The 17,646-nt window shown below is 42.0% G+C and overlaps 1 protein-coding gene across 1 annotated transcript in view; it reads right to left on the bottom strand.

The window, feature by feature from the left end:
* The window catches only part of LOC309564412 (uncharacterized protein), a 1,531,146-nt gene that overhangs the window by 911,970 nt on the left and 601,530 nt on the right, over window positions 1–17,646 (bottom strand). Inside the window, 1 exon segment of the mRNA XM_082269040.1 lies at window positions 10,416–11,549. Within this exon segment, the coding sequence (XP_082125166.1) occupies window positions 10,416–11,549 (1,134 nt within the window).

Below are 17,646 nucleotides of genomic sequence, written 5' to 3'. Positions count from 1 at the left end.
AATACATTGTTTCTATGTGTTTATCAGATGATGGGGGATCTAGGTGGAGCCTCCGTACTGCTCTCTCCTTTACAATAAAGTCTCCTCTTACCCGGTGATGTGAGGGGTGGCTGATCCTCCATCATGACGTCCTTGTAGAGATCCTTGTGTCCTTCTAAATACTCCCACTCCTCCATGGAGAAATAGACAGTGACATCCTGACACCTTATAGGAACCTGACACACACAATGATACAGTCGCCATCCAGACACATCCCTTGTCTGGGTTAGGGATAAATTGTTTGATAAATATATATATATACATTGGATGTGTCTGGTCTAAAAAAACAGATGCTCTGGATGGACAGTTGGATAAATGGTTCTATATTTAGGATGTATCTGGTTTATAAACCAGAGGCTCTGGATGGACAGTTGGATAAATGGTTCTATATTTAGGATGTATCCGGTCTATAAACCAGAGGCTCTGGATGGACGGTTGGATAAATGGTTCTATATTTAGGATGTATCTGGTCTATAAACCAGAGGCTCTAGATGGACAGTTGGATAAATGGTTCTATATTTAGGATGTATCTGGTCTATAAACCAGAGGCTCTGGATAGACAGTTGGATAAATGGTTCTATATTTAGGATGTATCCAGTCTTTAAACCAGAGGCTCTGGATAGACAGTTGGATAAATGGTTCTATATTTAGGATGTATCTGGTCTATAAACCAGAGGCTCTGGATGGACAGTTGGATAAATGGTTCTATATTTAGGATGTATCCAGTCTATAAACCAGAGGCTCTGGATAGACAGTTGGATAAATGGTTCTATATTTAGGATGTATTGGTGTAAATGTTATAATCCTTTATAAACATTTGTGACAGCATCTGCTGGAGATAAAAGACGTCACAGTGGCTATGGAGGACGAGGACGGAACATGACGGGGCGGGGGCGGGGGGAGGTTAATGGGTGTAAATATAAAATAATTCTTATTACCTCCTAGGCTTCCGTTTAAAGGAATATCTCCCTCTACTTCCCCTAACCTTTCCTCTTTCCAGGAACTTCCTGTCTATATATTACATCACTTCCTATCTCTGCGTCACTTCCTATCTCTGCGTTTCACTGACAATAAGTGAGATCGCCACCTTCAGGAAAAAAATACAAACTGCAGCCTTTGTTTTTAAAATACTTTAACAGCTGCTTCTTGGTTTGTACTTCAGTTTTGTTTCCTATTCGTTCATCGCCCATTTTACATATACAGTGAATCCGTAAAGAATTCACATTGCTTCACTTTTTCCACATTTCGTTATGTTACAGCCTTATTTCAAAATGGATTACATTCATTATTTTTCTCAACATTCTACAAACAATCCCCCATAATGACGTCAAAGAAGTTTGCTTGAAATCTTTGCAAATTTATTAAAAATAAAAAAAATCACATGTATATAAGCAATCACAGCCGGGGTGGCCCTAGACATTGTGCTGTCTGGGACCAAGAATGAAATGCTGCCCCCCCAAAATAAATAAATAAATAAAAATCACACCCAACAAAAAGGCACCCACATCCATTATTTTATGTAAATATAAAATTTAGAAAATATTATATATACCGTTATCTTCTTCCATAACTCACCAACGGACTGGACACCCACTGTCTATCCTCAGTCCTCCTCTCACTCCTGTGTCTGCCACGTCCACCGCCTTAGAAGATCCAGCCTGTCCGGCATGAGATGGAGTGCGTTGATGTCTGACATCATAGCGCATCGATCATGTGAGGGACGTTCCCTGGAGGAGACGCTCCACCTTCTCATACTCATCCATTTTCACTACAGGATGAGATGGGCAATGCCGCCCGTAACGTGCCGTGAACTGATGACACACAAAACTGCTGGAAAAAAAAAAATCTTGGGAGTCAATTTGCTGCCCCTCTCCAAGTTCTGCCAGGTCAAATGGACCCAGCGGGACCCATGGTAGGACTGGCCCTGTTCACAGCCTTTGGCATGGCGCTCAAAATTGAGCTCAGGTGCATCCTGTTTCCACTGATCATCTTTGAGATGTTTCTATATCTTGATTGGAGTCACCCTGTCGTAAAATCAGTTGATTGGACATTTGGCCCACACCTGTCTATATAAGGTCCCACAGTTAACAGGGCTTTTCAGAGCTAAAACCAAGCCACAAAGTCCAAGGAATTGTCTGTAGACCTCCGAGACAGGATTGTATGGAGGCACAAATCTGGGGAAGGGTACGGAGTCCCCCTGTGGTAAATTCAGTTGATTGGACATGATTTGGAAAGGCACACACCTGTCTATATAAGGTCCCACAGTTAACAGGGCTTTTTAGACCCAAAACCAAGCCATGAAGTCCAAGGAATTGTCTGTAGACCTCCAAGACAGGATTGTATGGAGGCAGAGATCTGGGGAAGGGTATAGAAAAATAACCAGCCAACAAAGGGAGAAGATGCTACTCCTGGCACATAAATATTCCCTATCCAACAAATACCAAAAGTTGGGGTATAAGATTTTAATAGATGATATAAAATGCCCTATATATTCCACAAAATGATTCTTGCTGGTGATGCGCCACGCTACGGGCGCAATATCACATGTCTTTAACCATTTTGGAGTAGACATGTACAGAATGAAATTGTTTTGATTCGTTATTTAAATAATTTTCTTTAGTCAAATTTGTTTTCAGAATAAGTCTTATTTGTTTTCGCATTCGATTTCACATTTTTCAAATTCGGTCTTCCTCTACACTGTTTGGTCTGGTCACCATGGATGATCATTTGCAAACCTTCCATAATTCATTAAAGTGGGCGACCCTTTTGTGATCAAACAACTCTAATATTTATGAAGAGTGGCATCTGTGGATCCTGCTAAGCGAGATATCTCTGAGCCTGCCGCATAGTAATGGACGGGTATCCTCCTAGTGTGATATGTTTCCATCATCAATGTCATGTGATCCATTGTGTTTTTTCGTATTTTCTCTGTTCCCTTGAAGAAGAGAGGATCTCGACTTGCATCGGAATATGAGAAACTTGTAACCCAAGCTTGGACTGTGACCACTAACCATTTTAATTAAGCACTTATGATGTTTTTAATATTTTTTATATTTATGAAGAGTGGCGTCTGGGGATTCTGCCAAGTGGGATATCTCGGAGCCAGCCGCATAGTAATGAACGGGTTTCCCCCTAGTGTAATGTGTTTCCATCATCAATGTTATGTGATCCATTGGGTTTCTTCCGTACCTTGAAGGAAGGAAGGATATGTAAATGTGTTGGAATATGATAAACTTGTACCCAAGCCTGTTGCAATAAGTTGTTTAAATTCCACTTGTTGGTAGAGTAACTGTTCTTCTTTCTTCTCCTTCTTGTCTTCTTTTTCCAGCTTCTTCTTCTTTCTTCTCTTCTTCTTTCCAAGCAGAAGCAATGTCCCATCACTGAGTTCTTGATGTAGGAGGGGTGCAGGCTGGCCGACATCCACAGAAGGCTACAGAATATTTATGGAGATTGCACCATTGACAAGAGTCACCAATGACAAGATGTTGCTTCTGTCAATGGTGTCATCTCCATAAATATTCTGTAGCCTTCTGTGGATGGCTACACTTCTGTGGGTGGCCTGCACTCCTCCATCGTCAAGACCTCAATGACGACACGTTGCTTCTGCTTGGAATCCATTATTTACCAGCAATGAAAAAGAAGAATAAAAAAAATGTTGGCCATCTCAGACACTCATGAAAAATGTTTGGTCTGGTCACCATGAATGATCATTTGCAAACCTTCAACAACTCATCAAAGTGGGCAACCCTTCTGTGATTGAACACCTCTAATATTTATAAAGAGAGGCGTCTAAGGATTCTGCCAAGTGAGATATTTCTGAGCCTGCCACATAGTAATGGATGGGTATCTCCCTAGTGTAAGGTGTTTCCATCATCAATGTCATGTGATCCATTGGGTTTCTTTTGTACCTTGAACAAGGAAGGATATTGAAATGTGTCAGAATACGAGAAACCTGCACCCAAGCCTGTTGCCATAAGTGGTTTAAATTTCACTGTTCTTCATTCTTCTCCTTCTTCTATTCTTCTTTTTCCTGCTTCTTCTTCCTCTTTCTTCTCTTCTTCTTTCCAAGCAGAAGCTATGTGCCATTACTGAGTTCTTTATGTAGGAGGGGTGCAGGCTGGCTGACATCCATAGAAGGCTACAGAATATTTACGGAGATTGCACCATTGACAAGAGTCACCAATGACAAGATGTTGCTTCTGTCAATGGTGTCATCTCCATAAATATTCTGTAGCCTTCTGTGGATGGCTACACTTCTATGGATGGCCTGCACTCCTCCTTCTTCAAGAACTCAATGACGACTTGTTGCTTCTGCTTGGAATCCATTATTTACCAGCAATGAAAAAGAGGAATAAAAAAATGTTAGCCATCTCAGACACTCATGAAAAATGTTTGGTCTGGTCACCATGGATGATCATTTCCATGCTTCCATAATTCATCAAAATGGGCGACCCTTTTGTGATTGAACACCTCTAATACTTATGAAGAGTGGCGTCTGGGGATTCTGCCAAGTGAGATATCTCGGAGCCAGCCGCATAGTAATGAACGGGTTTCCCCCTAGTGTAATGTGTTTCCATCATCAATATTATGTGATCCATTGGGTTTCTTCCGTACCTTGAAGGAAGGAAGGATATTTAAATGTGTCGGAATATGATAAACTTGTACCCAAGCCTGTTGCCATAAGTTGTTTAAATTTCACTTGTTGGCAGAGTAACTTCTTCTTTCTTCTCCTTCTTGTCTTCTTTTTCCAGCTTCTTCTTATTTCTTCTCTTCTTCTTTCTTCTCTTCTTCTTTCCAAGCAGAAGCAATGTCCCATCACTGAGTTCTCGATGAAGGAGGGGTGCAGGCTGGCCGACATCCATAGAAGGCTACAGAATATTTACGGAGATTGCACCATTGACAAGAGTCGCCAATGACAAGATGTTGCTTCTGTCAATGGTGTCATCTCCATAAATGTTCTGTAGTTTTCTGTGGATAGCTTCACTTCTGTGGGTGGCCTGCACTCCTCCTTCTTCAAGAACTCAATGACGACTTGTTGCTTCTGCTTGGAATCCATTATTTACGAGCAATGAAAAAGAAGAATAAAAAAAATGTTGGCCATCTCAGACACTCATGGAAAATGTTTGGTCTGGTCACCATGGATGATCATTTGCAAACCTTCCACAATTCTTCAAAGTGGGTGACCCTTTTGTGATCAAACAACTCTAATATTTATAAATAGTGGCATCTGGGGATTATGCCAAGTGAGCTATCTCTCTGAGCCTGCCGCATAGTAATGGACGGGTATCCTCCTAGTGTGATGTGTTTTCATCATCAATGTCATGTGATCCATTGGGTTTTTTCGTATCTTCTCTGTTCCCTTGAAGAAGAGAGGATCTCGGCACACGTCGGAATATGATAAACTTGTAACCCAAGCTTGGACTGTGACCACTTACCATTTTAATAAGCACTTATGATGTTTTTAATATTTTATTACAAATATGGGACCCCATAAACAAAGCCGTATGTCGATAAACCAGAGCTCTGGTTCAGTTCTTATTTACCTGGACACAAGAACATCATTTACTAGCACCTCCGGGGCCCCTACCTGTTCTGCTTATGACCCACCGTTATTGCTCTCCTCTCCATTCCTATATGGTTTATCGACATATATCTCGTTTATTGGGTTCCATATTTGTAATTTGCGGTAATCAATAGGTTCCATTTTGGCCCTTTCTGGTAGAGCGTTATCCCTTGAGGTAGTTCTGGTGTAGCCCTTTATGTTTGAGCACCTGAACAAACCAGTCCGATGGTCAGCTTTAAAATAACATGCGGTGTCTCATTTGGTTGTACATCTCTTACGGATACTACTGTACCCATAACCCTTCACCCCTGACGAAGAAAAAATTGTCCTATATCTCGAAACGCGTTGGGTGTTTATTCGCTGTTATCCAACAGAAATTTGGGTTATTTGAGTTCAACCGCTGCTGTGCTGTTTATTCCGCGTCGTTTTATTATGTTTGTCTCGTTTATATGTAATAAACTTTTTTCTATTTTTGTTATACATATTGTACTACTTTCTGCCCTATAAAGTCCCACCTCCTAGGGGTTTTTTTGTCTGTTGTTCAACAATATTGTTGTATTGTAGTGTCAGCAGCTGCTTCTGCAGACAGTGGCGCAGTAATTTTACATATATCAAAGTTATTCTCTGTACAAAGGGAATGATCTCTGTGTTTCTCATCCCTGCAAAGCACTGATCATTGTACTAGTGTCGCTGGTGATGTCAGTGACAGTTAGTCAGTCAGTGGCAGTTAGTCAGTGTCAAATTGCCCACCACACTATTGCAAAGTTATTCTCTGCACAAAGGGAATGATCGCTGTGTTTCTCATCCCTGCAAAGCACTGATCATTGTACTAGTGTCGCTGGTGATGTCAGTGGCAGTTAGTCAGTCAGTGGCAGTTAGTCAGTTCCTCCTCAACGTCAGTCAATGTCAAATTGCCTGCCACACTACTGCAAAGTTATTCTCTGCACAAAGGGAATGATCTCTGTGTTTCTCATCCCTGCAAAGCACTGATCATTGTACTAGTGTCGCTGGTGATGTCAGTGGCAGTTAGTCAGTCAGTGGCAGTTAGTCAGTTCCTCCTCAACGTCAGTCAATGTCAAATTGCCTGCCACACTACTGCAAAGTTATTCTCTGTATAAAGGGAATGATCTCTGTGTTTCTCATCCCTGCAAAGCACTGATCATTGTACTAGTGTCGCTGGTGATATCAGTGGCAGTTAGTCAGTCAGTGGCAGTTAGTCAGTTCCCCCTCAACGTCAGTCAGTGTCAAATTGTCCGCCCGATTATTGCAAAGTTATTCTCTGTACAGAGGGAATGATCTCTGTGTTTCTCATCCCTGCAAAGCACTGAACATTGTACTAGTGTCGCTGGTGATGTCAGTGACAGTTAGTCAGTCAGTGGCAGTCAGTCAGTGGCAGTCAGTCAGTCAGTGGCAGTTGGTCAGTTCCCCCTCAACGTCAGTCAGTGTCAAATTGCCCACCACACTATTGCAAAGTTATTCTCTGCACAAAGGGAATGATCGCTGTGTTTCTCATCCCTGCAAAGCACTGATCATTGTACTAGTGTCGCTGGTGATGTCAGTGGCAGTTAGTCAGTCAGTGGCAGTTAGTCAGTGTCAAATTGCCCACCACACTATTGCAAAGTTATTCTCTGTACAAAGGGAATGATCTCTGTGTTTCTCATCCCTGCAAAGCACTGATCATTGTACTAGTGTCGCTGGTGATGTCAGTGACAGTTAGTCAGTCAGTGGCAGTTAGTCAGTGTCAAATTGCCCACCACACTATTGCAAAGTTATTCTCTGCACAAAGGGAATGATCGCTGTGTTTCTCATCCCTGCAAAGCACTGATCATTGTACTAGTGTCGCTGGTGATGTCAGTGGCAGTTAGTCAGTCAGTGGCAGTTAGTCAGTTCCCCCTCAACGTCAGTCAATGTCAAATTGCCTGCCACACTACTGCAAAGTTATTCTCTGTATAAAGGGAATGATCTCTGTGTTTCTCATCCCTGCAAAGCACTGATCATTGTACTAGTGTCGCTGGTGATATCAGTGGCAGTTAGTCAGTCAGTGGCAGTTAGTCAGTTCCCCCTCAACGTCAGTCAGTGTCAAATTGTCCGCCCGATTATTGCAAAGTTATTCTCTGTACAGAGGGAATGATCTCTGTGTTTCTCATCCCTGCAAAGCACTGAACATTGTACTAGTGTCGCTGGTGATGTCAGTGACAGTTAGTCAGTCAGTGGCAGTCAGTCAGTGGCAGTCAGTCAGTCAGTGGCAGTTGGTCAGTTCCCCCTCAACGTCAGTCAGTGTCAAATTGCCCACCACACTATTGCAAAGTTATTCTCTGCACAAAGGGAATGATCGCTGTGTTTCTCATCCCTGCAAAGCACTGATCATTGTACTAGTGTCGCTGATGATGTCAGTGGCAGTTAGTCAGTCAGTGGCAGTTAGTCAGTTCCCCCTCAACGTCAGTCAGTGTCAAATTGCCTGCGACACTATTGCAAAGTTATTCTCTGTACAAAGGGAATGATTTTTGTGTTCCTCATCCCTGCAAAGCACTGATCATTGTACTAGTGTCGCTGGTGATATCAGTGGCAGTTAGTCAGTTCCCGCTCAACGTCAGTCAGTGTCAAATTGTCCGCCCCATTATTGCAAAGTTATTCTCTGTACAAAGGGAATGATCTCTGTGTTTCTCATCCCTGCAAAGCACTGATCATTGTACTAGTGTCGCTGGTGATGTCAGTGGCAGTTAGTCAGTCAGTGGCAGTTAGTCAGTGTCAAATTGCCCGCCACACTATTGCAAAGCTATTCTCTGTACAAAGGGAATGATTGCTGTGTTTCCCATCCCTGCAAAGCACTGATCATTGTACTAGTGTCGCTGGTGATGTCAGTGGCAGTTAGTCAGTCAGTGGCAGTTAGTCAGTTCCCCCTCAACGTCAGTCAGTGTCAAATTTCCCGCCACACTATTGCAAAGTTATTCTCTGTACAAAGGGAATGATTGCTGTGTTTCCCATCCCTGCAAAGCACTGATCATTGTACTAGCGTCGCTGGTGATGTCAGTGGCAGTTTGTCAGTCAGTGGCAGTTAGTCAGTTCCCCCTCAACGTCAGTCAGTGTCAAATTGCCCGCCACACTATTGCAAAGTTATTCTCTGTACAAAGGGAATGATCTCTGTGTTTCTCATCCCTGCAAAGCACTGATCATTGTACTAGTATCACTTGTGAGATCAGTGGCAGTTAGTCAGTTCCCGCTCAACGTCAGTCAGTGTCAAATTGTCCGCCCCATTATTGCAAAGTTATTCTCTGTACAAAGGGAATGATCTCTGTGTTTCTCATCCCTGCAAAGCACTGATCATTGTACTAGTGTCCCTGGTGATATCAGTGGCAGTAAGTCAGTCAGTGGCAGTTAGTTAGTTCCCCCTCAACATCAGTCAGTGTCAAATTGTCCGCCCCATTATTGCAAAGTTATTCTCTGTACAAAGGGAATGATCTCTGTGTTTCTCATCCCTGCAAAGCACTGATCATTGTACTAGTGTCGCTGGTGATGTCAGTGGCAGTTAGTCAGTCAGTGGCAGTTAGTCAGTGTCAAATTGCCCGCCACACTATTGCAAAGCTATTCTCTGTACAAAGGGAATGATTGCTGTGTTTCCCATCCCTGCAAAGCACTGATCATTGTACTAGTGTCGCTGGTGATGTCAGTGGCAGTTAGTCAGTTCCCCCTCAACGTCAGTCAGTGTCAAATTTCCCGCCACACTATTGCAAAGTTATTCTCTGTACAAAGGGAATGATTGCTGTGTTTCCCATCCCTGCAAAGCACTGATCATTGTACTAGCGTCGCTGGTGATGTCAGTGGCAGTTTGTCAGTCAGTGGCAGTTAGTCAGTTCCCCCTCAACGTCAGTCAGTGTCAAATTGCCCGCCACACTATTGCAAAGTTATTCTCTGTACAAAGGGAATGATCTCTGTGTTTCTCATCCCTGCAAAGCACTGATCATTGTACTAGTATCACTTGTGAGGTCAGTGGCAGTTAGTCAGTTCCCCCTCAACATCAGTCAGTGTCAAATTTTCCGCCGCACTATTGCAATCCGATAATAAAGTCATTTATTTCTGGCATTAGTAGTATAAAAGTAAAAAAATTAAAAAATCTAGTAAATGTACACACCATAGTTTGTAGACACTATATCTTTCACGCAAACCAATCAATGTACACTTACTGGGCTTTGTTTTTTTTTTAAGAACATAGCAGAATAAATTTTGGCCAAAATTTATGAAGAAATTCATTTTTTTAAAATTGTATCTTTTTATTGAACATGAATAAGTAAAGAATATCGTGTTTTTTTATTCCAAAATGGTCGCTTTTTTTTGGTTATATCTCAAAAAAAAAAACCCAGTAGTGATCAATTGCCAACAAAAGAAAGCTCTAGATCATTGCCCGCATCCTCCACCAAAAAAAAAAAAAAAGCAAGCCCTATTTGTGTGAAAAAAAAATGCTATCAGTTTAGTTTGGGTACAGCGTTGCACGACCGCGCAATCGCCAGTTAAAGTAGCGCAGTGGTAAATAGCAAAAAAATTGGCCAGGTCATGAAGAGGGGGGGGTAAAACCTTCTAGAGCTGAATGGGTTAAAGGACCATATTACTATAATTAATTCCCTACAAGTCTTGAGATCTATCAGAAACGTTAGAATATTTTTGACCCACCCAACCCAACAGTCTGAACCTGAGAAAGTTAGTGAATGTGAATTTTCTGGTGCGCAACAAATTACTTTTTGAAACATTTCCCGCACTCTGAACGTGATTAAGGAAGCATACGCATGTGAATCTTCTGGTGTTTTACAAGTACATATTTCCGATTGAAACTTTTCCCGCACTCTGAACACGAATAGGGACGCTCACCCGTGTGAATTCTTTGGTGTTTAACGAAGTCTGCTTTCAGAAGGAAAGAAGTCCCACACTCTGAACATGAATAGGGACGCTCTCCTGTGTGAGTCTTCTGGTGTATAACGAGCGCACCTTTCTCAGTGAAACATTTCCCGCACTCTGAACACAAAAAGGGACGCTCTCCCGTGTGAATCTTCCGATGTTTAACAAGTGAACCTTTCTGATTGAAACATTTCCCGCACTCTGAACACGAGTAAGGGCGCTCACCCGTGTGACATCTCTGGTGTCTACGAAGTTTCCCTTCGTCAATGAAACATTTCCCGCACTCTGAACACGAAAATGGACGCTCACCCGTGTGACATCTCTGGTGTCTACGAAGTTTTCCCTTTTCGATGAAACATTTCCCGCACTCTGAACAGGAAAAGGGACGCTCATCTCGGTGACATCTCTGGTGTCTAACAAGGTTGTTTTTCTCAGTAAAACATTTCCCGCACTCTGAACATAAATAGGGACGCTCGCCTGTGTGACATCTCTGGTGTCTAAGAAGGTTGTTTTTCTCAGTAAAACATTTCCCGCACTCTGAACATAAATAGGGACGCTTGCCCGTGTGACATCTCTGGTGTTTAACAAGGTCTCTATTACGAATGAAACACTTCCCACACTCTGAACATGTATAGGGACGCTCGCACGTGTGAATCTTCTGATGTTTAACAAGTGAACCTTTCTGATTGAAACATTTCCCACAATCTGAACATGAGTAAGGGCGCTCACCCGTGTGACATCTCTGGTGTCTACGAAGTTTTCCTTTGTCAATGAAACATTTCCCGCACTCTGAACACGAAAATGGACGCTCACCCGTGTGACATCTCTGGTGTCTACGAAGTTTTCCCTTTTCGATGAAACATTTCCCGCACTCTGAACACGAAAAGGGGCGCTCATCTCGGTGACATCTCTGGTGTCTAACAAGGTTATTTTTCTCAGTAAAACATTTCCCGCACTCTGAACATAAATAGGGACGCTCGCCTGTGTGACATTTCTGGTGTTTAACAAGGTCTCTATTATGAATGAAACACTTCCCACACTCTGAACATGTATAGGGACGCTCACCCGTGTGACTTTTATGGTGTTGAAGAAGGTTTCTGTTTTCTTGGAAAGATTTCCCGCACACTGAACATGACAATGAACTCCCTTCTGTGTGCACTTCTTTGCAGCTTATAGAAAATTCAGTGGGAATAGATGGATCTATGGAAATATCTGTACTGTGAGGTCCTATAGTCTTGGTGTGTGATCCATAAGAAGATTCCTCAGGATTAGAGGGATCCTTTGATCCCCCCAATTGGTAAGGTGTGGGATGTGTATTTGGAGTAACGGGATTTACTCCTGGAGAATATTGTACAATGTTATCTTCTGCTTTAAAAACTGGAGATAAAATAAGACGTTCCTCAGAGGTATTCCGGACATTGTGTCCACCTGTGGAGGAACAATTTTACAATCAATGTTATAAGTATTTTCCAAACCTTGCAGTCCAGAGCCATATATGTTGGTCCAACACCAAATATTTTATAAAAGATCTGGCATGGATGTGGCGGCAATTAGAACAGAAAAAATATGAATACAAACTAGAAAATGTACAGTATACAATACACCCAAATCACACTCAGTAATATTGTTTGTACATTGATGACTATGATTTCCATTTTTTTGGGAACATGATGTTATATTGAGGAATGAAGATGGACCTTTCATATGGTGTACAGTATCTCCTCCTCATTTGTTGGGAACATGACGTTATATTGAGGAATGGAGATGGACCTTTCATACGGTACACAATACATACAGTACATTGGGCAGTGGAGTAGATACATTGATGACGTTCTTACTGTCAGTAATTAAGGTTCCTCAGTCAGGGTCCAGAAATGGACCTCTCATATGGTGTACAGTATCTCCACCTCATTTGTTGGGAACATGACGTTATATTGAGGAATGGAGATGGACCTTTCATATGGTGTACAGTATCTCCACCTCATTTGTTGGGAACATGACGTTATATTGAGGAATGGAGATGGACCTTTCATATGGTGTACAGTATCTCCTCCTCAGATATTTGGAACATGACATTATACTGAGGAATGGGGATGGATCTTTCATATGGTATACAGTATCTCCTCCTCATTTGTTGGGAACATGACATTATACTGAGGAATGGAGATGGACCTCTCATATGGTGTACAGTATCTCCTCCTCATTTGTTGGGAACATGACGTTATATTGAGGAATGGAGATGGACCTTTCATATGTTGTACAGTATCTCCTCCTCATTTGTTGGGATACATGACGCTATATTGAGGAATGGAGATGGACCTTTCATATGGTGTACAGTATCTCCTCCTCATTTGTTGGGAACATGACGTTATATTGAGGAATGGAGATGGACCGTTAATATCGTGTACAGTATCTCCTCCTCAGATATTTGGAACATGACATTATACTGAGGAATGGGGATGGATCTTTCATATAGTGTACAGTATCTCCTCCTCATTTGTTGGGAACATGACATTATACTGAGGAATGGAGATGGACCTCTCATATGGTGTACAGTATCTCCTCCTCATTTGTTGGGAACATGACGTTATATTGAGGAATGGAGATGGACCTTTCATGTGGTGTACAGTATCTCCTCATTATTGGGAAGATGACATTATATTGAGGAATGGAGATGGACCTTCCATATGGTGTACAGTATCTACACCTCATTTGTTGGGAACATGACATTATATTGAGGAATGGAGATGGACCTTTCATATGGTGTACAGTATATACACCTCATTGGTTAGGAACATGACATTATATTGAGGGATGGAGATGGACCTTTCATACGGTATACAATACATACAGTACATTGGGCAGTGGAGTAGATACATTGATGACATTCTTACTGTCAGTAATTAAGGTTTCTCTATCTTTTCTATAGAGAAGTATTTGATGTTCTCCATTTTGAACAAAGGTAGCACAGATTGTGTATAACTAAAAGAAAAACAGGTTTAACCTTTGTTCATGGAAGGGGTACTTTGTTTTTAGAGCTGTGTAAATGAGGAATGGTCTGGCTAAGATGACTCAGTATATTGCTGATACAAATGACTGGATATGTTTCTCATTCCAAGCTAAAAATGGCTACTAATATTAGTAGGGAAAAAAACAATGTGGATTGTTGATCTGAGGAGCTCATTGCCTTTTGGACTTTGGAAAGAATACTTTTAACCTGAAGAAAAGTAGGCTGAGCTTTATATATTCTGCCTTCCTCTGGATTAACTTCCACTTAAATGTTTTAGTTTTTCTCTTGGGTGAATTCAAAAGACATATATACCTTTCCTCAACTGATCTAACAATGTCTTCATACTCATAGAAGTAAAAAAACAATGTGGATTGTTTCTATAATTGGTGTTTATTACTTACTTGTGTCCATATGTAGTGAAGATTTCTCCTGTTCACTTTTCATATTCATCTCCCCCTCCTCCATAGACTGCTGATCTCCACTCACCAACGTCTCTTCTTCTTCCTCCTTGATCTCAGCTTTAAAGTCTTTAAGTTCTTCCTCCTAAACCCGAGAGGTTTAGGATGATTAAAAATGATTAAAGATGATTACAAAATGTTTGTAAAAACGGACAAGAAGTTATACAAAATAATGTCATCTTATAGCTCTAAGTCTCATCTACCTGATCATGGTGAGGGATGTTCTGATGTTCCTGCGTACAATTCGAGGAATACAGAGGACCACCCTCCTTCAAAGACTTCTGATCTCCACTCACCAACGTCTCTTCTTCTTCCTCTTTAACCTCAACTTTGATTTCTTTAATTTCTTTACTCTAAACCCCAAAGTGATAGAATACATTTATGAAAATTAAAAGAGATTACATATAAGAGTCTCCTCTCATAGCTTAGAATACATTTTGAAGCTACCTGATGATGGTGAGGGATGGTGTGACCTTCCTGTGTGGAATCCCGGGAATACAGAGGACGGGGACATCTCTCTGGGGGGTTCCCATTACTGGATCCATCTGTAGGAAACACACACACTGACTGAATACATTGTTTCTATGTGTTTATCAGATGATGGGGGATCTAGGTGGATCCTCTGTACTGCTCTCTCCTTTACAATAAAGTCTCCTCTTACCCGGTGATGTGAGGGGCGGCTGATTCTCCACCATGACGTCCTTGTAGAGATCTTTGTGTCCTTCTAAATACTCCCACTCCTCCATGGAGAAATAGACAGTGACATCCTGACACCTTATAGGAACCTGACACACACAATGATACAGTCACCATCCAGACACATCTCTTGTCTGTTACTGGATAATGTCCCAGAATTCCCAGCACCACTCACCTCTCCTGTCAGCAACTCAATGATCGTTGGACGTCACAGTGACTATGGAGGAACATGACGGTGGGTACTCGGTGTAAATGTAAAATTATATACTATTACCTCCTCTGCTGCCAGTCACAGGAATATCTCCCTCCACTTCCTCTAGGTTTTCCTTTCACCCTGAACTTCCTGTCTGTATCTGCTTTCACTTCCTGTCTGTAGATGACATCACTTCCTGTTTGCGGGTTCCACTGACGACAAGCGAGATCACCATCTTGTAGATAGAATACGAACTGCCGCCTGTGTATTTAAATACTTTTACAGTAGCTTCTTAGTATCGCATGCAAACAAACAGTCAATGAAAAAATATAATTTACAAAAAATTGATTGTGTCTTTAAAATCAGGATACATAAAAGCACATAAAATAAATGGCTCTATATTTAGGATGTATCTGGTCTATAAACCAGAGGCTCTGGATGGACAGTTGGATAAATGGTTCTATATTTAGGATGTATCCGGTCTATAAACCAGAGGCTCTGGATGGACAGTTGGATAAATGGCTCTATATTTAGGATGTATCCGGTCTATAAACCAGAGGTTCTGGATGGACAGTTGGATAAATGGTTCTATATTTAGGATGTATCCGGTCTATAAACCAGAGGTTCTGGATGGGCAGTTGGATAAATGGTTCTATATTTAGAATGTATCTGGTCTATAAACCAGAGGCTCTGGATGGACAGTTGGATAAATGGTTCTATATTTAGATTTTTATAGACTAGGCATGCTCAGAGATGAAAGAACACAAAGAAAGCAATCCAACACATGACATCACTTCTGAAGTAGAATTCTGTTGTGTGGGAAAATTCATGTGCAGTCTAGAGCACATTCCAACCAACAGACACCACTCTGGACAAAAGACGGACGATTGGTCGGCGTAAATTTGTTGCGTGTGTACGAGGCTTTACTCTGCCTCCTCTGACCAGCCCTCCTAACTACTCTCTTATCCTCACGTCTGGCTCCTGTGCATGACCTCAGCTCAACCATGACTACACGTGCCACCTCGTCTGCTTGATCTTCAGTGTATGACCTCCGATCTGGTCCTGAATACTCAACTTCAGTTCTGCTCTGCCTGCTTCACCTTCTACCTGCCATGGGTACAACCTACTTCCTGCCTCACCACTTCCAGTTATGCAACCGAGGCTCTGGATGGACAGTTGGATAAATGGTTCTATATTTAGAATGTATCCGGTCTATAATCCAGAAGCTCTGGATGGACAGTTGGATAAATGGTTCTATATTTAGGATGTATCTGATCTATGAAAACCAGAGGTTCTGGATGGAAGTTGGATAAATGGTTCTATATTTAGGATGTATCCGGTCTATAAACCAGAGGCTCTGGATGGACAGTTGGATAAATGGCTCTATATTTAGGATGTATCCGGTCTATAAACCAGAGGCTCTGGATGGACAGTTGGATAAATGGTTCTATATTTAGAATGTATCCGGTCTATAAACCAGAGGCTCTGGATGGACAGTTGGATAAATGGTTCTATATTTAGAATGTATCCGGTCTATAAACCAGAGGCTCTGGATGGACAGTTGGATAAATGGTTCTATATTTAGAATGTATCCGGTCTATAAACCAGAGGCTCTGGATGGACAGTTGGATAAATGGCTCTAAATTAAGGATGTACCTAGTCTATAAACCAGAGGCTCTGGATGGACAGTTGGATAATAGTTCTATATTTAGGATGTATCTGATCTATAAAATCCAGAGGCTCTGGATGGACAGTTGGATAAATGGCTCTGTACGCTTACTGTAACACTCTATGGAGGACACTTATACATCCTGTTCCAGCCTTTGCAGCAAAAAAATGACCCCAAGGTTGCATTCAATTGCATACTGCGATTTATTTACTATATATTAGTAGTGTGTATACTCCCTTTACAAATTGCATACCGTCACAATATGGTGAATAGTCATGCACACATAAATCTGCCGCTGCTTCCTGCTACTGTGCATTTCCTTCACACCTCCGTTTGGTGCATTCCTTATTTCGAGACATAGACAGATGAAGCTGTGTGTAACTTTCTTCTTCCCCCAGCATGCTCACATAGGAGAACCTCACCCTTTAGAAGACCCAGAGATATGGCGCATAGAATAGGGTGACCAGACGTCCCCGAACTGAGGACACTGTCCCCAGACCAAGTCTGTCCACGGTTTTGTCCCCGGATTCAGGGGCGGCGCCAGATAGGAGCTTGAGGGTTCTCAAGAACCCTCAAAAAATTATTTAAGCACCCCCGCACAGCACCCCGAAAATTCACATACCAGTTCATATATAGGTCACAGTGTTTTTTAAAATTGTATACTACTTGTAAATCCTATACTGATGCCAGGAAGCTGGGGACTCTTTTTTTTTCCTGTGAAGGGATTACAGCGGCTCCGGCCGCATAAGCTGATGATCTTTAGCTAGACCCGGTGTTCTAAAATTTTGTCGGACCCATGAAAATTCCGGACCTACGTCATAACCTAGCTGGTGCGACAGCTGGTGCGAGCCCTGGTGCGCATGCGCACAAGACATTTTCAAGGTCCGATGAAATTCTAAGACTTAGCGAACAGCTGACTAAGAGGAGGAGGGGCTGAGGTGGGACGCACACCGCCACGGGAAAATTTTACAACACCGCCGCATCATCGAGCAAGGAACATGTTGCAGAGCTGACTTGGAGGGGACTGTCCGTTGGAAATTAATGGTGGAAATGTGGATGTCGGGGACAGAAAATAATGTTAAGGAGTACGGAAGTGGCTCTACGTGAGGGCGGACGTTTCCATAGAGAAGG

This window comes from Pelophylax lessonae, assembly GCF_965119305.1.
Source record: "Pelophylax lessonae genome assembly, chromosome: 9".
In the NCBI taxonomy this organism is placed as follows: domain Eukaryota; kingdom Metazoa; phylum Chordata; class Amphibia; order Anura; family Ranidae; genus Pelophylax; species Pelophylax lessonae.
The sequence above is the reverse complement of the archived record's forward strand: the minus strand, read 5'-3'. Positions and strand labels throughout refer to the sequence as shown.